This window comes from Lycorma delicatula, chromosome 6, assembly GCF_047948215.1.
Source record: "Lycorma delicatula isolate Av1 chromosome 6, ASM4794821v1, whole genome shotgun sequence".
NCBI lineage: Eukaryota > Metazoa > Arthropoda > Insecta > Hemiptera > Fulgoridae > Lycorma > Lycorma delicatula.
The window spans coordinates 96,976,912-97,002,778 of NC_134460.1; the positions used below are offsets into that span (position 1 = coordinate 96,976,912).

The following is a 25,867-nucleotide window of genomic DNA, read 5'->3' on the forward strand; positions in this document are numbered from 1 at the left end:
AAAACTGATAAATAAATGCTGAGTACGAACAAGTAGAGGAAATGACGTGATCGCAGACAAAGAAAATTAGACTTCTAGGAACTTTGACAACGTTAAAATTAGAGATAACAAAAAACAGTGGTTAACTAATGTGGTTAAATAGAAATTGCTTTTATGAAACATTGCGACCACAGCAGATAAAATAAAAACAAAAACATTATTGGAATAAAACAACTTTACGCATTGGCGTAAACAGTGTACAATAGACATAATTACACTAGCATTCAAACATTAAACAAATAAAATTCAACACAAATGTAATTATAAAGATATAATTATTTACAAATTATATAAAAATTAGGTAGCACTAATGAATATTAAATAGAATATAAGGAAACTGTAGAACTTGCTACCTTTCATTACAGAAAGGTAGCAAGTGAGACAAGGTAATTGTAATTACCTGTTATTAGATGATGATGTCCTGGGTGCATGTTTATGAGTATTTGTCTTATGTGCCTATAAGTGGGTATTTATGAATATTTATATTTTTAAAAGATACCTTCTTGGTGATTTTCTGGTTAGTACATACTCTGATAAGTTTGTCAACGGTCTTAGTATTAGTGTAAGGCAAGCAAGTCAAATGCAATTGCTTGTTCTGATGGTTGGCAGCAAGATAAAGTTTAATAAGGGAGGCACAGAATGACTAATTAATTGGTAATTGCTGTTTTATATCTATTTGTACTAAAATAAATTGTACAAAAATGGTATCAAATAATTAACTGTACACTGAGGTTAAATGAAATATAAGATTCCTACCTCAAGTAATTGGTAGGAACAAAAACAAACAAGTGTTGTTCAGATCTTTTTAGCAAAAGATCCAGCCATTTTTAACTAATTTAAATTAATATTGAAACTTTAAGATTTTTTGTGAAATCGTCAGCTCTGTAACTACAGATGGAATGAATTCAGCCAACGTCAAGGAGAGCTGCGGAGATTATCAGACAGGGGTCTGGATCTTTTTCTGAAAAGATGCAAACAAGTAGCCAGATTGTTAGTTTTTGTTCCTGCCAATTCTGTAACACAACCCTCTGGGCCAAAAATATTTTACTCTAGTCGTTTTAAATAAGTGTATTATTCTCATCATGAAGCCGTTAGCAAGCTTACTTGCAATTTCCTTACATTTCAATCTAAATTACTTAGCAAAAGTAGCTTTGATTTACATACATATTTAATTTAGTAATATTAAGATAGAGTAACAGTAATTGGATGATCATTCTATCTCAATCTGTACTTCACCGTGGTTCAGCAACTCTATTTTTTCTTTTTCTTCTACTCATCTACTCAGTTTAATATATGGATGATTTCTTATGGTGAAATAGACATTTAGGTATCTGCTAAAATGACAAAGATCAAAAGTGAAAAAATTGACTTGATTTTTGTCAAAAAAATTAAAAGATCCAAGTATGCTTTTATACAAGAATTAGTATTACAGGAGCATTAAACTGCAATTATTTGTATTCAAAAGTTTAAATTTCGGTTAATAAAATTAAATATGAGAAATGTTAATTGTTTGATATGTTATTTTGTCATACTGTCTATATTACCTTTTTATGAAATTTCAGTTAAATTTGAAACTAGAGATGATGCAGAATATTAAAAGTACATTAATGTTAACCATATTGTCAAATTGTATGGCATTTATCTAATGTAGGAAGCATGTATGTTTAACATGATACTTTTCTTGAGATATAATTTCAGTTCAAATAAAATAAAGAAGATTATAAATGAGTGTCAACCACTTTTAAAGAAGAAAACAATTTTTAAAAAGAAATAAAAATTTACTCAATCTCTAACTGCATGGAATTGTGAATGCAGAAAAATAGTTTTGAAGTAATTCAGCTCCTTTATCAGTACATACAGAGGGACCCAAAAAAATGTACTCACTGTTTGCTAGTCCATATCTCATGACAAATTTGACTTGATCTGACAATTTTTGTCACTGATGGAGAGTTATGGTATGTGTTCAAATTGACCACCAGCAGCTTCTGAATAAATATGGAAGAATATTTTACACACTATAAAAAGGTTATTTTTATAGATACAAGAGATCATAGTCAAGTGAAATTTTATATTTAAACAAAAAATAAAATATATTTATGTATGATGTGGTTTATCATTAAAAAAGGTAATAGTATGTGCACTAATAAATATTTTCTTTTTTCAAATTTTAAAACGCTTTTACTGTTTTCAAAATAAAATATTTGTTGTAGAATTTAGAATACTTTTTTTTCTAATAAACTTGATTGGTTTTTATTTATCATATAATTTTATATTTGAAATCATACCTTATTTATTTATTATTGGCTTACATAGCAATACTTAGGTGATACATGTCTGTGGTAGCAATAATAGAGATTTATCCGACTTTACATTAAGATATAAAGTGATGAAATAAGGTTTATTGAAAGATAAAAATTGAATTATAAACTGTTAACAGTGTTAATTTGAATATTTATATATCTATGAACTTAACATAATTGTTTAAAATGGGGAAATGGTATATAACATCTCATTAAAAGTACCATTTGAATTATAAAATGACTTTATGCACAGTATGAATTGGTTTTTATGAATTCATTACAGAATATTTAGAAATAAAAAATAATTTATTGATCTTTTTCAAATTACAATGACTATCTATAGATAGTCATTTATAGATATCTCATTTGTACCTTTCACAAAAATAAATTTATTTTTGTATCAAAGAAAGAAAGCTGCATAAATAAAATTATTTGCCTGCAATTAAACTATCAATAATTATTAAAAATAATGCTTTACATTATAATTATACACTATAAATAAAAAAATTAACAGTAATAAATAAAATTCCTCTACCACAGAATGAAAATAAATTTATACAAATCGATTCACAATTGAATAATTGATTCATTATTCAACAGTATTTGATAAAACAAGCTCTCAATTGATGACTTAAAAAATAAATATTGAACACACTGCTAAAACTAGGCTGACTATCCCCAAGAAATAAAACAGATGCTGCAAAAAAAAAAATAACTGAGAAACTAAATAAATCTTTTTAAATACATAAAATAGTTTTGGATCTATCTCATTAACTGAGGTATATTGCCCGTAAATCATTTCGCCATACTTGGTGTTATATTTTTTTATTAGCGAGTTAATACATGCAAACATTTTAAATTCAATACTTTGTTCATAATAATATTTAATTATAAATATTTTACTGACAAGAGAAGATGGTTGACCAACTACAGAGCATTTTCGAGCAAACTCCATTTAAAAATTGTTGGCATAATTTGTATCCACCCACAGCTTATTTGTATATCTAATCGCAGCAGCAGCAATAACCAAGTGGCAAATGTTCCAGCTTTGTAATCAAGAGATCTTAGGTTGAGTTTGCATTCCATTTTTTTTTTTTTTTAACTTTTTTTGACATAAACACTAACACAGATCATTTTCTATTAAATAGCATTTATAACAAGAATATGGAAAAAAAAATATATGACTTTAATGTTTACTGATAAAAGTTAATAAAAACATTTTATGAACTTGAAAATGAAAGATTAACAAATATACAACAAACAGATTTTGTTTGTGTAACTTGAAAAAATTAAAATAAACATTTTTTTAAAAAGTAATGAATTATTAATTTATTTTAATCTTTAGTGTCCAATCACAATAATTAATTGTAGGATGATAATTATAAAAATATTTACAAATATTTTTGAATTTTAGACAGGCCATCAGGTTTTATAAAACTAAATAATTATCAGCAAACGAATTTCATGTAATTTTTTCCAGATTCTTATAAATACCATCTAATAAAAAATTTGTTATATAATGAAATGGGCAGCATGAAAAAAATAAGTGCATTCCAAGAAAATTAAGGAAATATGAAAATGGAATTATATTGGCATGGCCAATAAGAAATTTTTAAAAGATTGTCTGCATTAGTATGTTATAGAAAAAAAGTTAAAATGATGACAGAGTTTATAGTTTAAACTTCACTTCTATATTGTAAGGGGAAATAGCAGAAAAAAGTCCTGTTAATCAATTATCCCATGAACAAATATAAATAGCTAGCAACAGATTTAAGTTGTAGCAAGATGTTGACATTGGATATATTGCACATAAAAATTATATATAAAAATATTTTGTTTTTCTATAAAACATTGATAATTGCTTTCTGGTACATTAGTTGCATCTTACTATTTTTACACTAATTCCTTCTATTATGTCAATTTAAATAATAAATTAGGCTTATCTATTGTTACTTGTGAAAACTGAAAAATATCCATGGAACTAATTTTATTTTCATTGTATGCACTGAGTAATTCTTTACGGTGCTGCCACACCGTGGCTATTCACAAACATCAATATTGGATCTTTCCTGTTAATTAACAGGAAAGATCCAATAAATTAACTGACATGGGTGGTAGCGAATTTGCTACCACCCATGTCAGTTTTATTTCATGCATCTCCTGTTGATAGTTGATTAGTTGGCAGCCAGTAGACTATTTCATTGAAAGGTTCAGCATTCTTGTTATTTAATGAAGAAATTCACATAGATAACTGTCTAGCATGGTTCGATTAGTACCCCTAGTTCTCTTGTTTTTCAATTTGGCCTTAGCTCACAACTGTCTACTGCCTGGATGTTTGCATCAGTCAAAAAACTAATTGAATGATTAACTGTTGTTAGATGTCTATAAATGAGACCCCGTTTGAGTTTCAAATTATTATATAATTCTACATCTAATTTAATCATACCAATGTAAGAAAAAATTTTTCATGTGTTAGAAGAGATTTTTAATATGAAATTAAACATATTTCATTTTAGATACATTAACAATTTTCAAGTCTGATGATGAAAGTGAAGCATATTGGACATGCTTCATGGTTAAGCAAGAATAGACATGAATGGTTAAGGAAAAAAAATTTGCATCGGTAGCATTTTCAAAAATATACTTATCTATTGGAGCTCCTGGGTTTGACTAAAGTGGCTTAATGTTTTAAGGCATGAAATGTTGAAATGATCCTAGGTCCCAGTCAGGCATGGCAATTTCACACGCTACTTGTCATTCATCTCATCCTTTGAAGCAATACCTAACAGTGGTCCTGGAGGTTAAAAAAAAGTTGCCAAATTTACTTGTTTTCGTTTTAGAATTAGTCTATTAACCACGCCAATGCGTGTACAACAGGGCTATCTGGTGAGTTCTATAAAATACGATTTAATCCGAGAGATTGCACTAGTGGTATGCGCAGTCTTGTTCTGTTCGAAGGAACTAGTTACGGATTTGAATACCATATCGTGGATACCGGTGTTCTTTGGTGGTTGGGTTTCAGTTAACTGTACATCTCAGGAATGGTCGACCTGAGACTGTAAAAGACTACACTTCGTTCATACATGTCATCCTCTAAAATACGGTGGTTCCAGAGGCTAACAGAAAAAGATGAGGTACCATGTTTGGTTGTGTACCGCGTATACCTGTAAGTTGTGATTGTGTTGTTTTATGATTTTTCCAGTGGCCATCACTACAAGTAAAGTGTACGGGAAGTTAACAAATAGTGAAAAACAGCATATAACGCGTAAAAAGACATTAATGCCTGCTAAAAAGCTGCTTTCTTGTGAGGTAATTGTATTTAATTTTCATAACCTTATTAGTTACTTTCAGCATTGTTACTGCTACAATATAATTATTTTATAAGCGATTGTGGAGTTTTTGTTAATTTATTATTTTTTTCTTTTCGCATCATTGGTGTTACGAGATGAACAAGTTTTTAAATTTAATACATTACACAATATTATTCATCGGCTTCCCTTTAACTCTGATGCTTAATGTCTAAAGTTATTGGAGAATTAATTAAAAATTTTTTTTAAATGTTGTATTGCAGCTGTTAACATGATTGTGCTACAGTAGGTCTGTTGTTTTTAATTCATACAGATTTTTGTGTTTGAGAAGCCAAACAGATCATCTGCTTGTATTCATTGTTGAACTTCAGAGTATCTTGATTTCAAACAGATGCATAATTTGCACTAAAACTGGTTTCTTTTTTCTTAAGTGTAAATAAAACTGTGCAGAATTGGATAAAGAATATAAAGGTCTTTTTAAAAATTTCTGAAAGTTAGTTGTTAATTAAGTTGGAGTTTGGGGTGGCATAAACTCTTTGATACGTCTGAAAATGCGATCTATATGAGATGTATATGCGTCTGAAAAACAAGATGCTTTGAAAATAAAGTTCACAAACCAAAATTCAGTTTCATGATTTTCTCTTGGGTAATAAGCCTATATACAGTTACCAAACTACATTCAGGAAATGAATTTTGAAATTTCATTTCTTATCCAAAAACAAATGTAGTTTGGTAACTGTATATAGGCTTATAAGTTTTGTAGCATGTGAAAAAATGCCAAGCCTGACCTGGGTTTAAACCAAGAATTTTTTAGTCTGTGAAAAAATCAACTGAACTGGGTTCAAATTGAACCGAGAACTGTCTGGAAAAGGTGCAGCCACTCCAATCCATGAAGGTCAGAAAGTTATTTTCTAAACGGGCTAAGGAACTGCTCCTTTGTACCTGAGTGGGTAAAACGGCTTTAAGTTTCAGTAAATCATTTACTAATCTCAAAAATCTTTAAAATCTGAAAAAATTATCTTTATTAATTAAGAGGGCTGTGAGCCCTCTAATTCCTGGACACCATATGTTTTTTAATTTTTTTTTTACTTTTGTAGCATTAAAACTTTAATTACATTCAGAAGACTGGTGGGCTACAGGCCCCTGGAAGCATGCAAGGGGTTTTTCAACCTTGTAGACTTTTATATTTGTAATTATTTCTAAATACAAAAAAAAACACAAAAACAAAACTGTACTTGATGGGTAAGAGGGATTTCTTGATCACTATGATGTGTTGCAATTTTTTCTCAAGGTGGAACATATTTTGATAAAACACAGATTAATCTTCATTGGCACTACTGTGTATTTCATTTCTTTCCTTTTCAGGGGGTTCAATATATTTGGACAGTAAACATTTTTTAATGTAGAATTTCAATTTTTTTTTGGGTTGAAAGCCAGAGACCTTTCATGTGGCAAGAGGTCTTAACTTCTTGTACACCTTTTATTTGGTTAATTTTATTAACATATAACATATTTTAAAGAACCATTTAGATATAGTAATACCTCATTGTCAATTTAAGGATCTAAGAGTTGAAGTATTTAAGATCTTTTCAGTCTTAGTGAAAGTACATACATAATCCTGAGGAATCTTAATTACAAATTTTTGTGGCTGTGTGATTTTTAAAAATAATCAGACTGTTTTTTTATTTAATTGCATTGAACATTTAACAAAGACGGTAAAATTAGGATAATTGTTATATAGACTGCAAACATCTGGAACAATGAACACTAGACTAAAACAGTGTTGGAATTATATAGACTGCAGACATCTGGAACAATGATCACTAGACTAAAACAGTGTTGGAATTCTCATATTGGTTCTGCATTGATTACTCCCAGACAAATAAACACTTAATATGAAATAACTGTATGATAGCATAGATTACCTTCACTATGGCCAGTGATAAATAACATAGAAGTCATACTAAAGCTTAGCTCGCACTTATTTTAGTTATATAAACAATGTATTGAAGCACTATCAACGCTCCAGTAAGAAATACACATTCCAGTATGGCATGAACAGGAAGCAATCATTTAATAAAGAAAAAATGCTTGAGTAACACACTATGACCTGAATGTTAACACAAAATTATAAGTCCACATAATTTTCTTTTTGTAGGAGTTTTACCATACAAGAGTGATACAATGTATGAATTTTAGGTGACATAATCTTATGTAGACCATCTGTAACGAGGAAAACAACGTAGCATTTCTAAAGAATAACGAGATTTTATTGCCAGGATTACTGAGGAAAATCTAGAATGATGGTTACTAATGCATACTTCACTTAATTCAGCTGTGCAAGTGATAGATAATACCTTCACTCAGTTTGTGCAACAATGACAAAGCAAAGATGAGTTCAGTTTTTTACAAACTATGGCTTGGTAAGAGAAACGTTCCCACTACAATACCTCTTCTGGAACTACATTAAAAATCTGCCAAAAGGTTGATTTAAAATGCAATTTTTCCTTTCTAGTCAATAAATAAACATGTTAATTTTATACTGTGATGAATACGTTAAGAATTTTACTGTAACAAAATGACATATCATTAGTTAAAATTTCAAACAACTATGTTAAGACAAAAACTACATGTATATACAGGTATAGAAATCTTTTGAAGATCGACAAAGTATTATTAATTACTTTATCAAGTCTGAGTTATTGCTGCTGCTGCGATTAGATATACAAATAAGCTGGGTGGATACAAATTATGCCAACAATTTTTAAATGGAGTTTGCTCGAAAATGCTCTGTAGTTGGTCAACCATCTTCTCTTGTCAGTAAAATATTTATAATTAAAAATTATTATGAACAAAGTATTGAATTTAAAATGTTTGCATGTATTAACTCGCTAATAAAAAAATATAACACCAAGTATGGCGAAATGATTTACGGGCAATATACCTCAGTTAATGAGATAGATCCAAAACTATTTTATGTATTTAAAAAGATTTATTTAGTTTCTCAGTTATTTTTTTTTTTGCAGCATCTGTTTTATTTCTTGGGGATAGTCAGCCTAGTTTTAGCAGTGTGTTCAATATTTATTTTTTAAGTCATCAATTGAGAGCTTGTTTTATCAAATACTGTTGAATAATGAATCAATTATTCAATTGTGAATCGATTTGTATAAATTTATTTTCATTCTGTGGTAGAGGAATTTTATTTATTACTGTTAATTTTTTTATTTATAGTGTATAATTATAATGTAAAGCATTATTTTTAATAATTATTGATAGTTTAATTGCAGGCAAATAATTTTATTTATGCAGCTTTCTTTCTTTGATACAAAAATAAATTTATTTTTGTGAAAGGTACAAATGAGATATCTATAAATGACTATCTATAGATAGTCATTGTAATTTGAAAAAGATCAATAAATTATTTTTTATTTCTAAATATTCTGTAATGAATTCATAAAAACCAATTCATACTGTGCATAAAGTCATTTTATAATTCAAATGGTACTTTTAATGAGATGTTATATACCATTTCCCCATTTTAAACAATTATGTTAAGTTCATAGATATATAAATATTCAAATTAACACTGTTAACAGTTTATAATTCAATTTTTATCTTTCAATAAACCTTATTTCATCACTTTATATCTTAATGTAAAGTCGGATAAATCTCTATTATTGCTACCACAGACATGTATCACCTAAGTATTGCTATGTAAGCCAATAATAAATAAATAAGGTATGATTTCAAATATAAAATTATATGATAAATAAAAACCAATCAAGTTTATTAGAAAAAAAAGTATTCTAAATTCTACAACAAATATTTTATTTTGCAAACAGTAAAAGCGTTTTAAAATTTGAAAAAAGAAAATATTTATTAGTGCACAAACTATTACCTTTTTTAATGATAAACCACATCATACATAAATATATTTTATTTTTTGTTTAAATATAAAATTTCACTTGACTGTGATCTCTTGTATCTATAAAAATAACCTTTTTATAGTGTGTAAAAGATTCTTCAGCTTATTCCTTCCAATACATTCGTTTAAAGAAAAAGACCTCGCTATAAAAAATCCCACCTATTATTGCCTTTTACCTAACCTTCCAAAAATGGATTTAAAATCTCGTTTTAATAAGTTTTTTTATAATTTTTGCCAATCATCATGAAAAATTATGTTGTAGATTTCACTGATAAACAATCAACACTAAGTTTTTAAAAATAAATTTAAATGCTCACTTTCTAACTGCATTACCACATGTTTTTTTATTACTTGTATCCTTATTTAGTAATAGTATATGCAAGAACATTGCGAGTTATACTTAATTTTTTAGTTTTCAAGAAAACTCGCACATTAACTTCAAAATACAGAGGGGTCTGAAAAAATGTACTCACTGATAGTAATTAAATAATATCTAAACTATGTGACTTACACACACTAATCTAATGTGTAATGTAGCATAAGGTATTAAATTCATCATGGTAGGCGGAGCTAGCAATTTATCCTGCACATATGCAGCTGGTTGGAGGTGAAACGAACCAGTCATATTAGCCATTGCTGCGGAAGGCAGTCAAGTAGCAACAATGGCTGGGGTTCAAACACAAGGTTTGCACTGAAGTAGTACTGGAAGTAAGAGAACATTTATGAGATACAACAGCAGTGGCAGAGAGAGTTAAAAGAAGTGCACAACAAAAGATCCAGCCAACCATGAACAGCTACGAGTCTGGAGTCCAGTGCTGTGGTGTTGCAACATTTTACTCAATCACCGCAAAAATCAGTAAACCAGGAAGCATGTGAAAGTGGGGCGAGCCGGTCAATTATAACACACATTTTGAAAAGTGCAAAGTAGAAAGTGAACACTGCAAGACTGCTACACGTGATGAATGAGGACGACCCAGATTGAAGGATGGATTATTGTGAATGGTTTCAGCACATGGTTGGCGAGGATGAGGAAAATCTGCAGGGAAGTTTGTGTGGACTGACGAGGTGCAATTCAAGCTGACAGTTGTGTGAACTGCCACAATTGTGTCTACTGGGCTCCAGAAAATTCACTCATGTGGAGACAGGACAGGTCTATCAGTGCGTGGTTTGATTGTCTGTTCTTCATCGAGGGTACTAGAGTACCCTCACTTAAGTACCCTTCTTCGAAGGTACTTTAAGTGAAGGGTATCATATCAAGATACACATCACCAGTGTGATGTGTATCTTGATATGCTTCACACAACGATTTTGTCTGCCATCCAAAACCTGTATGGTGATGAAATTTTTTACATGCAAAAAGATGGAGCCCGCCTCACTACCATCAAGATGTCAGGTTGTACCTTGATAAAACTCTACCTGGACACAATGAGTGGGTCGAAGAGGTGCTGTGTAGTACCCACCTCGGTCATCTAATTTGACACCACTAGACTTCTACCTCTGGGAGACCGTCAAGAATGATGCAGCAACAATCGATCTACATGAAAAAACCAGAGTCATGTGCTGCCATTACCCCATATACAATAAAAACTGCAGTTAGTTGTGTAGTTTGGCACTATGAATGTTGTATAGAAGCTGCTGGTGGTCAATTTGAACACATACCATAACTCTCCATCAGTGACAAAAATTGTCAGATCAAGTCAAATTTGTCATGAGATATGGACTAGCAAACAGTGAGTACATTTTTTTGGGTCCCTCTGTATGTACTGATAAAGGAGCTGAATTACATTAAAACTATTTTTCTGCATTCACAATTCCATGCAGTTAGAGATTGAGTAAATTTTTATTTCTTTTTAAAAATTGTTTTCTTCTTTAAAAGTGGTTGACACTCGTTGAATACAAATAATTGCAGTTTAATGCTCCTGTAATACTAATTCTTGTATAAAAGCATACTTGGATCTTTTAATTTTTTTGACAAAAATCAAGTCAATTTTTTCACTTTTGATCTTTGTCATTTTAGCAGATACCTAAATGTCTATTTCACCATAAGAAATCATCCATATATTAAACTGAGTAGATGAGTAGAAGAAAAAGAAAAAATAGAGTTGCTGAACCACGGTGAAGTACAGATTGAGATAGAATGATCATCCAATTACTGTTACTCTATCTTAATATTACTAAATTAAATATGTATGTAAATCAAAGCTACTTTTGCTAAGTAATTTAGATTGAAATGTAAGGAAATTGCAAGTAAGCTTGCTAACGGCTTCATGATGAGAAAAATTGCAACACATCATAGTGATCAAGAAATCCTCTTACCCATCAAGGACAGTTTTGTTTTTGTGTTTTTTTTTTGTATTTAGAAATAATTAAAAATATAAAAGTCTACAAGGTTAAAACCCCCTTGCATGCTTCCAGGGGCCTGTAGCCCACCAGTCTTCTGAATGTAATTAAAGTTTTAATGCTACAAAAGTAAAAAAAAATTAAAAAACATATGGTTTCCAGGAATTAGAGGGCTCACAGCCCTCTTAATTAATAAAGATAATTTTTTCAGATTTTAAAGATTTTTGAGATTAGTAAATGATTTACTGAAACTTAAAGCCGTTTTACCCACTCAGGTACAAAGGAGCAGTTCCTTAGCCCGTTTAGAAAATAACTTTCTGACCTTCATGGATTGGAGTGGCTGCACCTTTTCCAGACAGTTCTGGGTTCAATTTGAACCCAGGTCAGTTGATTTTTTCACAGACTACAAAAAATTCTTGGTTTAAACCCAGGTCAGGCTTGGCATTTTTTCACATGCTACAAAAATTATAAGCCTATATACAGTTACCAAACTACATTTGTTTTTGGATAAGAAATGAAATTTCAAAATTCATTTCCTGAATGTAGTTTGGTAACTGTATATAGGCTTATTACCCAAGAGAAAATCATGAAACTGAATTTTGGTTTGTGAACTTTATTTTCAAAGCATCTTGTTTTTCAGACGCATATAGATCGCATTTTCAGACGTATCAAAGAGTTTATGAATTACTTTACCATCAGTTAATTAAAAAACTGGCCTATATTTCTTTTTTAAAACTTGTAGAAAACTGACTGGGTCCAGTTATCATAAGGTTAGTAGTATTATTTTATATGAGCAGATTACAATTAGTACCTCTGGAATCATCTAGGTATTGCTTCAGGGATGAGGCGAATGACAATTTTTGTAAAATGTAAAAATGTCGTGCCTGACCAGGATTTGAACCCGGGACTGACATTACAATTACTATTATTAATTTGCTCAAATACTAATAGCAAATTAATAATAGTAATTGTAATGTCAGTCCCGGGTTCAAATCCTGGTCAGGCACGACATTTTTACATTTTACAAAAATTGTCATTCGCCTCATCCCTGAAGCAATACCTAGATGGTTCCAGAGGTACTAATTGTAATCTGGTCATATAAAATTTTTGTATATGCATTCACCCACACAGTATTTCATGTTTAAGCACATGTTTAAGGAAAATTATATCTGATCATGTGAAATTTTTTAATTTCTCAACCCATAACATGGGTTGAGAGAGAGAGAGAGTGTACTATGAAATGTTAATGCACAGAATGCAGTCGTGTGTGTGTGTGCGCGCGCGCGCGCGAGTTTCTATTTATGTATTTGCCCAATTATAATTGGTAATATTGTAATTATAAATATTATAATATTATAATATTATAATATTATAATTATAAATATTGTAATGGTATTTCTTTACTCATGGACTATTTTTGGGATAATATTAATTTTGTAATATTTTGGGATAATATTAATTTTGTAATATAAATCATATCATTCATGTGAGTCCTGCTGCATACAAAATTAAGTGTCATTGAATTAAGAAAAAAGTCATTGATCATAAAATACTGCATATATTTTTTAAATAATATCGGGTTAATCAATTTAAAATATGTACATACATTTTTGTCAATAAAATCATTCTAGCAATGAAATATTATCCTTCGCAAGATTGATACTTTCGTAACTCTTGTAATAAGAGAGAGCCTTATTTTCATCACCATCAGTATCACAAATATAACAATATCGCTCGATTTCTATCCAACAACGAGAACAGTATGTAACAGGACATTCTGGATTTTTACAAGTGATTGGAAATCCTTTCCTTGGTTCAGTGTCTTTACAAATAAAACAGTGGTACCTTGCAAAAGGAAATATTTTAAGCCAACCAAACCAAGATGGAAAATATTCACGCATTATCAGCCCGATGTTAGCTAAAAAAAAAAAATTGATTATCAGAAAAAAGTTCACCAATCACACAGTTTTTAAACAGCTAAAAATTGCAAGGTTTTTAAAAGCAATTACTATCAGTAAGCAGGAGTTATATATTCTTCAGATTACAAAAATAACAGAATTTCTTAAAAATGCTATTTATTATTATTTTTAAATAATAAAAAATTATGTTACATATAACATGAAGGAGATGAGCTCTTGATGGAGTTCACACAGCATTTTTAAATTCTAAAAACAATCTAGCAACTGACAGTAAATAAGATGTTACAATACAATCAGATTTTAACTTGCATATATGCTGTAACTTTATGTGCTCTACATAAATGAGGTTCTAGAATCCTTTATTATAAATTTTTTTAACTGACCATTTTTTTAACCAAGATTGTTGAAAGTCACAACACAGTCAAAGTTAGATTGTGTTATAGAATATTGTACATATAATATACAATATATATAATATAATTATTATAATATATATATTATAGAATAATATAATTATCACCAAATCACTAGTTATATCGGTAGTTTTCACATTCACTTTTTTACAGCAACCACACTAGCTCTATGAGTGATACTGTGCAGAGCAGTCACTTCTTTCAAGACAGCTCAGTCTCAGTAATAATTCTGCCTGTGAGATTCTCCAAGAACACGGTTTCCAATCATAGGATTATACAAAAAACCAAACAAATGATTAAGGCAAATGTTCAGTTAAAACCAGGCTTCTTGCTTTTCCTAAAATATACTACAATTAAGACAACAACAACAAAAAAAATATATATATATTTTGTAATAATAATAATGTACTACACTATATTCATAAATGTTTATAATACTAAGTGTGTAAACTAACTAACAAGAAAGAGGTACTGTGTAAATATTTCATGGATGCATGCATTTAAAACATTCATTTTAAACTGTACTGATTCAAAAATTCAGCATACACGAAAAAATTTAAGTATAAACTTTTATATTCTACTTACTTCAATTTTATCATTTGGCTAGAAATTCTAGATATAGGTGCAGTTATTTAAAGGTTATTTTAATTTTTGTTTTGGATTTTTATTTTGATTATTATTAGAATTTGCATTTAATAGTAATGTTTTTAATTAATTTTTTGAATTTTGCTCTTAATTATGTACATATCGCCCATCGTAAATTGAGATTAATCATAACAAAGTAGATTTACTGGAAAGTTTATCTAGAAACTGATTTTGGGTTTTATTTATTTACAATAACTAAGTTTTTACTGTTCAATTCAGTTATCTGATTTTTTTTAGTCTGTTTATCTTTTCCTTTTTTTTTATTTGATTTTTATTGAGGTGGATAATAAAATCTTATTTTATAATAACAATTTTTTTAGTGTCTTTTGTATCATGGTTTATTCATTTGAAGTCATAACGAAGTAGATTTACTGGAAAGTTTATCTAGAAACTGATTTTGAGTTTTATTTATTTACAATAACTAACTTTATTTACTGTTCAATTCAGTTATCTGATTTTTTTTAGTCTGTTTATCTTTTCCTTTTTTTTTATTTGATTTTTATTGAGGTGGATAATAAAATCTTATTTTATAATAACAATTTTTTTAGTGCCTTTTGTATCATGGTTTATTCATTTGAGATTTATTTTTTTCTCGAATAATACTTTAATTGTATTTTATTAAATAATTTTTCAACAATAAAATACAAGTTTTAGATTGTTGTTTTTTTGTTTGTGGTAATTTGATTTAATCAAGAAATTTTTTTGTTTTCTTTTCTTTTTTTTTGTTGTATTAATAGCTTTTAACATTTAAACAGACAGTTCAAAAAAAAGAAATGCAGTAAAAAAAATTAATTATTAAATAAAAAATAAGCCATAAAAAGTTTTTTTCAATTTCAAAGAAAACATTTAAAAGGATTAGGAAAACTTTTTGGAATTCACTAATCACTTCTTAATTCTACAAATTTTTATTTATTCATTACAATATTTAGAGGCTTAGTTCTATATTGAGGTTTATGAATTTAATTAAATTACCTTAGATCAAAAATAATGATAGATCAAAAACTGTCCTTGATGGGTAAGAGGATTTCTTGATCACTATGTTGTGTTGCAATTTTTTCTCAAGGTGGAACATATTTTGATAAAACACAGATTAATCTTCATTGGCACTACTGTGTATTTCATTTCTTTCCTTTTCAGGGGGTTCAATATATTTGGACAACATTTTTTAATGTAGAATTTCAATTTTTTATAATTTTATTTTGGGTTGTAAGCTAGAGACCTTTGACCTTTCAAGTGGCAAGAGGTCTTAACTTCTTGTACACCTTTTATTTGGTTAATTTTATTAACATATAACATATTTTGAAGAACCATTTAGATATAGTAATACCTCATTGTCAATTTAAGGATCTAAGAGTTGAAGTATTTAAGATCTTTTCAGTCTTAGTGAAAGTACATACATAATCCTGAGGAATCTAATTACAAATTTTTGTGGCTGTGTGATTTTTAAAAATAATCAGACTGTTTTTTTATTTAATTGCATTGAACATTTAACAAAGACGGTAAAATTAGGATATAGAGGAACATGTAATTGTTATAAGACTGCAAAAATCTGGACCAATGAACACTAGACTAAAACAGTGTTGGAATTCTCATATTGGTTCTGCATTGATTACTCCCAGACAAATAAACACTTAATATGAAATAACTGTATGATAGCATAGATTACCTTCATTAAGGCCAGTGATAAATAACATAGAAGTCATACTAAAGCTTAGCTTGCACTTATTTTAGTTATATAAACAATGTATTGAAGCACTATCAACGCTCCAGTAAGAAATACACATTCCAGTATGGCATGAACAGAAAGCAATCATTTAATAAAGAAAAAATGCTTGAGTAAAACACTGACCTGAATGTTAACACAAAATTATAAGTCCACATAATTTTCTTTTTGTAGGAGTTTTACCATACAAGAGTGATACAATGTATGAATAGGTGATACAATCTTATGTAGACCATCTGTAACGAGGAAAACAACGTAGCATTTCTGTGATACAATGTATGAATAGGTGATACAATCTTATGTAGACCATCTGTAACGAGGAAAACAACGTAGCATTTCTAAAGAATAACGAGATTTTATTGCCAGGATTACTGAGGAAAATCTAGAATGATGGTTACTAATGCATACTTCACTTAATTCAGCTGTGCAAGTGATAGATAATACCTTCACTCAGTTTGTGCAACAATGACAAAGCAAAGATGAGTTCAGTTTTTTACAAACTATGGCTTGGTAAGAGAAACGTTCCCACTACAATACCTCTTCTGGAACTACATTAAAAATCTGCCAAAAGGTTGATTTAAAATGCAATTTTTCCTTTCTAGTCAATAAATAAACATGTTAATTTTATACTGTGATGAATACGTTAAGAATTTTACTGTAACAAAATGACATATCATTAGTTAAAATTTCAAACAACTAAGTTAAGACAAAAACTACATGTATATACAGGTATAGAAATCTTTTGAGGATCGACAAAGTAAATTATTTACTTTATCAAGTCTGAGAGTGATTTAATGATTAAAAACTGTTTTCATATAGGTGAGCTTTATTTTCTTAGCACTTATATTGATGATAATAAGTGATTTTTATATCGAGTAAAAATATAATACTCCATAGTAATCAGTGGCAATAAATATTACTTAACAATGTAACTTCTACCCCAAAAAAATTAAAAATATTTTCCACTGAAAATTAAACAGATCATTTCTTTCTTTGGTAGATGCATTAAAACCTGTCAGGATACACTTCATTTCTTATATGAGGTAATCTGTAAGATTTGAATTTACAACCTTCAATCTTATTCAAATAAATTGTTTCATTACTAATATTCTTTTTGTCTTCAAGAAAAATTATTTTTGATCTAATGTAATTTAATTAAATTCATAAACCTCAATATAGAACTAAGCCTCTAAATATTGTAATGAAATAAATAAAAATTTGTAGAATTAAGAAGTGATTAGTGAATTCCAAAAAGTTTTCCTAATCCTTTTAAATGTTTTCTTTGAAATTGAAAAAAACTTTTTATGACTTATTTTTTATTTAATAATTAATTTTTTTTACTGCATTTCTTTTTTTTTTGAACTGTCTGTTTAAATGTTAAAAGCTATTAATCCAACAAAAAAAAAGAAAAGAAAACAAAAAAAAATCTTGATTAAATCAAATTACCACAAACAAAAAAGCAACAATCTAAAACTTGTATTTTATTGTTGAAAAATTATTTAATAAAATACAATTAAAGTATTATTCGAGAAAAAAATAAATCTCAAATGAATAAACCATGATACAAAAGGCACCTAAAAAAATTGTTATTATAAAATAAGATTTTATTATCCACCTCAATAAAAATCAAATAAAAAAAAAGGAAAAGATAAACAGACTAAAAAAAATCAGATAACTGAATTGAACAGTAAATAAAGTTAGTTATTGTAAATAAATAAAACTCAAAATCAGTTTCTAGATAAACTTTCCAGTAAATCTACTTTGTTATGACTTATCTCAATTTACAATGGGCGATATGTACATAATTAAGAGCAAAATTCAAAAAATTAATTAAAAACATTACTATTAAATGCAAATTCTAATAATAATCAAAATAAAAATCCAAAACAAAAATTAACATCTGACCTAACATAATTCTGAAAAAAAATCAAATTTTTACTACATTCAACAGCAATATACAAGAAATTAAAGGTACACAAAATTATGGATTATCATTTAAATTACAGGTTCCTCAAAAAAGATTTAAAAACCCAACCCCCAGATCTATTAAATTTCTATTAAGAAAATTGGAGAAATAAATTTGATTTTGAATAAAAGGGTATCTAATCCTGGTTTAAATCCAAATTTACCTAGAGAAAAAAAATATAAATCTAACATAGATACAAATGATTAAAACCATAATTAAAATAACCCTAAAAACCTGATGTATAACCACAAATGCTGGCACAACAATTTTAAATTCTAAAAAATATAACTTAAATTAATTAAAAAATTAATTTAAGTTATGAAGATGATTAGAGTTTTTTATGAAGATTATAGTTTAAGATCAAATTTTTTTAAGAAAAAAAGAAAATGACCAAATAGATAAAATAAAATGAACTAAAAAGTTAAACACATCCACTAAATAAAGGATTTCCTTCCTAAGAAGATAGATGAAGCCACCCCAAACTCCAACTTAATTAACAACTAACTTTCAGAAATTTTTAAAAAGACCTTTATATTCTTTATCCAATTCTGCACAGTTTTATTTACACTTAAGAAAAAAGAAAACAGTTTTAGTGCAAATTATGCATCTGTTTGAAATCAAGACACTCTGAAGTTCAACAATGAATACAAGCAGATGATCTGTTTGGCTTCTCAAACACAAAAATCTGTATGAATTAAAAACAACAGACCTACTGTAGCACAATCATGTTAACAGCTGCAATACAACATTTAAAAAAAAATTTTAATTAATTCTCCAATAACTTTAGACATTAAGCATCAGAGTTCGATGAATAATATTGTGTAATGTATTAAATTGCATTCACCCACACAGTATTTCATGTTTAAGCACATGTTTAAGGAAAATTATATCTGATCATGCAATTTTTTTTAATTTCTCAACCCATAACATGGGTTGAGAGAGAGAGAGAGTGCACTATGAAATGTTAATGCACAGAATGCAGTCATTGGTGTGTGTGCGTGCGTGCGTGCGTGAGTTTTTATTTACGTATTTGCCCAATTATAATTGGTAATTATAAATATTGTAATGGTATTTCTTTACTATCATGGACTATTTTTGGGATAATATTAATTTTGTAATATAAATCGCATCATTCATGTGAGTCCTGCTGCATACAAAATTAAGTGTCATTGAATTAAGAAAAAAGTCATTGATCATAAAATATGTACATACATTTTTTGTCAATAAAATCATTCTAGCAATGAAATATTATCCTTCGCAAGATTGATACTTTCGTAACTCTTGTAATAAGAGAGAGTCTTATTTTCATCACCATCACCTAAACCATCAGTATCACAAATATAACAATATCGCTCGATTTCTATCCAACAACGAGAACAGTATGTAACAGGACATTCTGGATTTTTACAAGTGATTGGAAATCCTTTCCTTGGTTCAGTGTCTTTACAAATAAAACAGTGGTACCTTGCAAAAGGAAATATTTTAAGCCAACCAAACCAAGATGGAAAATATTCACGCATTATCAGCCAGATGTTGTTTTCTAGCTAAAAAAAAAAATTGATTATCAGAAAAAAGTTCACCAATCACACAGTTTTTAAACAGCTAAAAATTGCAAGGTTTTTAAAAGCAATTACTATCAGTAAGCAGGAGTTATATATTCTTCAGATTACAAAAATAACAGAATTTCTTAAAAATGCTATTTATTATTATTTTTAAATAATAAAAAATTATGTTACATATAACATGAAGGAGATGAGCTCTTGATGGAGTTCACACAGCATTTTTAAATTCTAAAAACAATCTAGCAACTGACAGTAAATAAGATGTTACAATACAATCAGATTTTAACTTGCATATATGCTGTAACTTTATGTGCTCTACATAAATGAGGTTCTAGAATCCTTTATTATAAATTTTTTTAACTGACCATTTTTTTAACCAAGATTGTTGAAAGTCACAACACAGTCAAAGTTAGATTGTGTTATAGAATATTGTACATATAATATACAATATATATAATATAATTATTATAATATATATATTATAGAATAATATAATTAACACCAAATCACTAGTTACATCGGTAGTTTTCACATTCACTTTTTTACAGCAACCACACTAGCTCTATGAGTGATACTGTGCAGAGCAGTCACTTCTTTCAAGACAGCTCAATCTCAGTAATAATTCTGCCTGTGAGATTCTCCAAGAACACGGTTTCCAATCATAGGATTATACAAAAAACCAAACAAATGATTAAGGCAATTGTTCAGTTAAAACCAGGCTTCTTGCTTTTCCTAAAATATACTACAATTAAGACACAAAAAAAAAATATATATATATATATATATATATATATTTTATAATAATAATAATAATGTACTACACTATATTCATAAATGTTTATAATACTAAGTGTGTAAACTAACTAACAAGAAAGAGGTACTGTGTAAATATTTCATGGATGCATGCATTTAAAACATTCATTTTAACTGTACTGATTCAAAAATTCAGCATATACAAAAAAATTTAAGTATATACTTTTATATTCTACTTACTTCAATTTTATCATTTCTAGCCATTCTATTAATTTCATTTTTTATATTTTTGAAAAAGTAGAAACGCTGTCTTAAATAGCTGTTGTATAAATGAAGGACTCTTCTTTTTTCTCTCTACAATTTAAAATTCAGACAATTATGTTTATTATTACAAAATTAAAATTTATCATTTCGTAATCTAATTACCAAGAAACTTACTCATTACATACTTTAATGCATTAATTTTTGTCAAGATCCATTTTAATATATATATATATGGATCTTCAATCCATATAAATTCACTATAACTCATAGGGGTTAAATAATTTATAAATGATGATTGCCACTGCTGTCATGGAAAAACATAAACACAAGACTAACAATCATCCAAATATTCTAGACGTACAATTTTAAAGATTAGACACATACATGTACAGTTTTAACAAAATATGCTTACAGTACAATATCATAATTACATACACAAAAGAATACATTTCACAAAAAAAATAACCTGAAATTGATAACCTGAACAAACAGGCATAATGTAGGATCAGACTTTGTAACTTTTCTCCAAAATAACTAACAAAAGTCAGATTGTCAGATTGAGCATCAACAAGGGGCACCTGGATATATCCATAACAAATAGGAGAAATTTGTCTGGCGAACTGAATCTAAAACTTAACAACTTCATTTATCATCAAATCACACCTTACTAGATCACATCTGGAGTTGTAACTCTCAGAACTTAATCCCACCACATGTGACCCCTTGACAGTCAATCATGAAAGGTCTTTTAAGAAATACAACACCAAGCAACACCAGAGTTCAGAGAAGACAGCATTTGGAGCGTACAGTGGGCTGCCACTTAGAATGTGATCGGAAGCTTTGAAGCATTGGAATGCCCTAACATTACACACATACATGAGCAAGAAAAATACAAAGTCTAAAATCAAACCATTTACATTTCCACACAGAATGGTAAACTCGCTCATGCAGACTGTAAACTAAAAATAATAACTGGCCTAATGTCTTGAGGATTTTCCTTGACATATCTGGGGCATATAATCATCTGCAGTGGCCTTCTGCTTTATTTCAATTACAGAGATGTGGGTGTACAAAAAATGAAATGCAGGTAATGCATAATGCATACTACTTAGGATATCAAAATTTTCTACTTGTGATGGTGGCCACAACCCTTAGACACTGTCTAAGGGTTTGTTCTCAAAGCAGTGTTCTGGGTCCCTTATTGTGTAGAGTTTGATTCTTTGATGTGACTGAAGTTGCCTGGCGGCTGTCACATTATCGCTTACGGCGTAAGCGATAAAGAATGTTCACGAATTGAGGTTGAACTCCGTGCCTCTCGTGCATGCATGATACCTGGGATCATCAACCTGATGGTATTCAGCCCAGATAAAACAAAGATGATGCCGCTGAAGGATTTGGCATTAGCACGAGTCTGCACTTCAATGTCAGGCCATAGGTTCAGAAGTACCTTGAAGTGCTCCTTAATGAATATTCGTTACATGTGGTTAATCTGGGTTGGGGCCTGAATTTTATTTTGAGAATCCTCTATAAGGGTGTGTTTGAGGCAATTATGTTGCCTCAAACATGCTGCACTTGTTTGGGCGGATAGCCTAAAATTAAAAATTTATAGGGACATAAGTTGTTATAAACGGTGACAGGTGAGGCTGTACAATTTCTCATGAGGCTGTCCTGGTGACAGTGTGAAGTCTATTGATATTCTTGTATTTGAGTGTCAACAACGCTATTTTGCGAAGAAGTTGGGTCAACTAACTTCTGCTAGAAAGCAATGGGCTCACATCGCTATTATTCAACTGTTGTCATGGTAATGAGGGAATGGTTCAAAAAAATGCCCTGTAATTAAAAATAGGCTGAAAAAATCAAAACAAACTCTTGGTTTTGCTGACCACTTGGTACTGCTAGCAAAGAACATTGATGACATTTCATGGATAATAAAAGCATGGGGCGTCCTTAATCACAGTGAATAAATAACAAATATTATTACATTTGTATGTAACTTTCACTGGGTTTATAATGAATGGTTATATTTACTTAATATTACTTTTTTTTAAATCCTTATTCCAGTTAATATAAGAGTGTGAAATTTAATCACAATAATTTTCATGAACTTGTAATTACTTCCTTGTTCAAAGTAAAGGTGTATTGTGATCGCTGGTTTTAAGATTTCAATGAAAATATCAATTTTAACTAGTTTCGCGTGATGTCTGTATGTACATATGTATGTTCGTACGTGTCTCACAAAACTCAAACATCTAGTTGTGAACCTCCCTTTTTGACTGCAATCAAAATTAAAATTTTAATTAATGAAATATTTGGGAGGAAAGGCACATCGAATCTACTTGTTTTTTTTTTTTAACTTTTTACGTATTTTTTTAACTATTTTTTTTTTTTTTAATTTAAATATATTAATTTAATAATTATTAAAAAAGTTTTACAATAAATAGTAATTCAATGGTTAATGAAAAAAATTATTAGTGAAATAAAATCTTATTTAAAAATGTGTAAATGTAATTTAATAGGAATTACATGTGTATACATATAGATTTGGTTAAACATTAATATTAAATAATCAAATTGAAAATTATAATTTAGATTTTATTTAATTTTTCTGAAATTTCTGTAACCTCAAGAACAACATATACACTGAACCATACATGCCAGATCTTTAATAAATTGCAAAACATTCGTATCTTTTACTTCATTACTGTTCTGATATTGTCTGACAATATTTTCTGTAACTCTGAGATGATCATCATTTTGTTTGTTTTTTTGTTGCCAATCATTTATTCGCCTTTGATTTGATATAATTCTTCTGATCATAATTTGTGTACACGTTCTCTGGTTTTCAAGTTTTCTCTCTTTATATTCATAATCTTCTCAGTCTCTTTATTCTTTCCTTGATCTTAACATTTTCTTCCTCTTATGTTTTTCATTTTCTCTTAAATCTTTTATTCTTTTGTTTTAACATTTTCTTCCTCGTTTTGTTTATCTCAATTTTTTTATTCTTCCCTTATTCTTAACATTTTTTCCCATTCATATTCATCTTGTCGTTTTTTTGAGTTATTTCTTCATGCTATCTTCCGTTTTCATGTATGATTTTGTTATTTTTTCATTTTTGATTATTCACTAAATAATCCAATAAAAACTGAATATTTTACACAGTTAGGTCAAAATTAACATTTGTAACCAGGAGTTCACTGAACGGAATAGTTTAATTATTAACTTTTGTTAATCAGCAACTCATGAAGATATATGAATAATACTGATCTGGTAATACAAGTAAATAAAGGGACTTTTACTCTCTACTAATATTTCATGTAAGATTGTTGTATTAATAATTGTATAAATATTTGATGTTCATAAAAACTAATATTTCAATACTTGTGTAATTGTCCACTTCATTAAAGAATTGAAGCATCATTTCTCACTTTCAAATGAAATAAGTGTAAATAAAGTGCAGCAAAAATTGTGTATATGTAATTTAATAGACTTACAAGGAAGTCATGTGGGGACCAAATCAGATTTTTTTCTTACGTGAAATTAGAAATAGATACAAAATTTAGATAAAAGGAGAAATAGGGAAATAAGCGTAAATTTATATGCACATAAGCAGTGTATTTTATGTTAATTTTAAACATATATCAAATTTATTAAGATAAATTTGGTTACTTTGACACCCCAAAAAAATCTTACATGAATATTTTTAAGAAAATTATTCTCAAAAACGTATTAATCTTATCATAGATTAATTTAGATAAATCGTAAACCTACATGATATTCATAAATAAAGCTGTTTCACACATAGTTAATTAGCGTAGATAAATTTTATAAAGAAAATTGAATACTGTGTTTAAATTAAATTAAACTTACATTAGTTATCTCTTTTTAATGCATACATTACTTAATACATTTTAAATAAAAGTGTAATAAATGCATTGCATTTGAATGGATCTGTTTGCAAATTTTAAGCACACGTTTATTGAGAAGTAGCTTAAAAATGGATGGCAAAGGTTTAACCAATCCCCTGCCAACAGATACGAAGAATAAAGACATTCTTACAACAGATAAAGACATTCTTTATCTCAAATACAAATAATATGTTAAAATTGACAAGACAGTTTCATCATAAACCTTACAGAAAATACATAAATATGGATAGAAATTCATCAAACAAAACTGGACAAAAATTCATCGTGTGCATTACAATAAAACATGACCAACTAAAATAGCAAAAAATGTACAAGTTGTTTAGATCCTACAAATAAATGTTTGAACAAACAAATTAATGTAACAGAAAACATTGCACAAATGTCAAGATGAACCTATTAAACAAATAATTAAAAGCACAAGATTCAGTAATGGCCAAACAAGAACTGTCACAAAATAAAAATCATGAAACTTTTGACTGGATAAACCAATTTTGATGAAATTTGGCACAGAGACTCTTGCATATGGGCCAATTTATTGGTAAAAATTTAGGGTCAATATCTGTAGAGGGTGGAGTGAATAGTTTCTTTGCTGTCAATTCTCAAAATTTTGCAAACATAACCCCACTTTATATTAAACTCTATACATGCTTATCTTACCATTTAAAAAAAAAATGTGCCACCAATTCTCCCCTTCCTCAAAAATGTAAAAAACTCTTTATTTATTGTATATTTTTTAAATAAAATTTTTTTGTCTTCCTAAGCACAGTAGTAGTGCATGTGACCC

At 28.7% G+C, this 25,867-nt stretch overlaps 1 protein-coding gene and 1 long non-coding RNA gene across 2 annotated transcripts in view; one reads left to right on the top strand and one right to left on the bottom strand.

Annotated features, from left to right (window-relative positions):
* The first annotated feature begins 5,317 nt into the window (after window positions 1-5,317).
* The window catches only part of LOC142326757 (uncharacterized), a 50,988-nt gene continuing 30,438 nt past the window's right edge, over window positions 5,318-25,867 (top strand). The window contains exon 1 of the long non-coding RNA XR_012756851.1: window positions 5,318-5,648. This is a non-coding gene — a long non-coding RNA (uncharacterized LOC142326757). The remainder of the gene's footprint in view (window positions 5,649-25,867) is intronic.
* Window positions 19,781-21,243, bottom strand: LOC142327134 (protein sneaky-like). The gene is made up of 2 exons (XM_075370032.1): window positions 21,134-21,243; window positions 19,781-20,122 (listed from the first exon to the last, which is right to left on the bottom strand). The coding sequence occupies exons 1-2, from the start codon at window positions 21,155-21,157 to the stop codon at window positions 19,808-19,810; spliced, it is 339 nt and encodes a 112-aa protein (XP_075226147.1). The 5' UTR covers window positions 21,158-21,243; the 3' UTR covers window positions 19,781-19,807.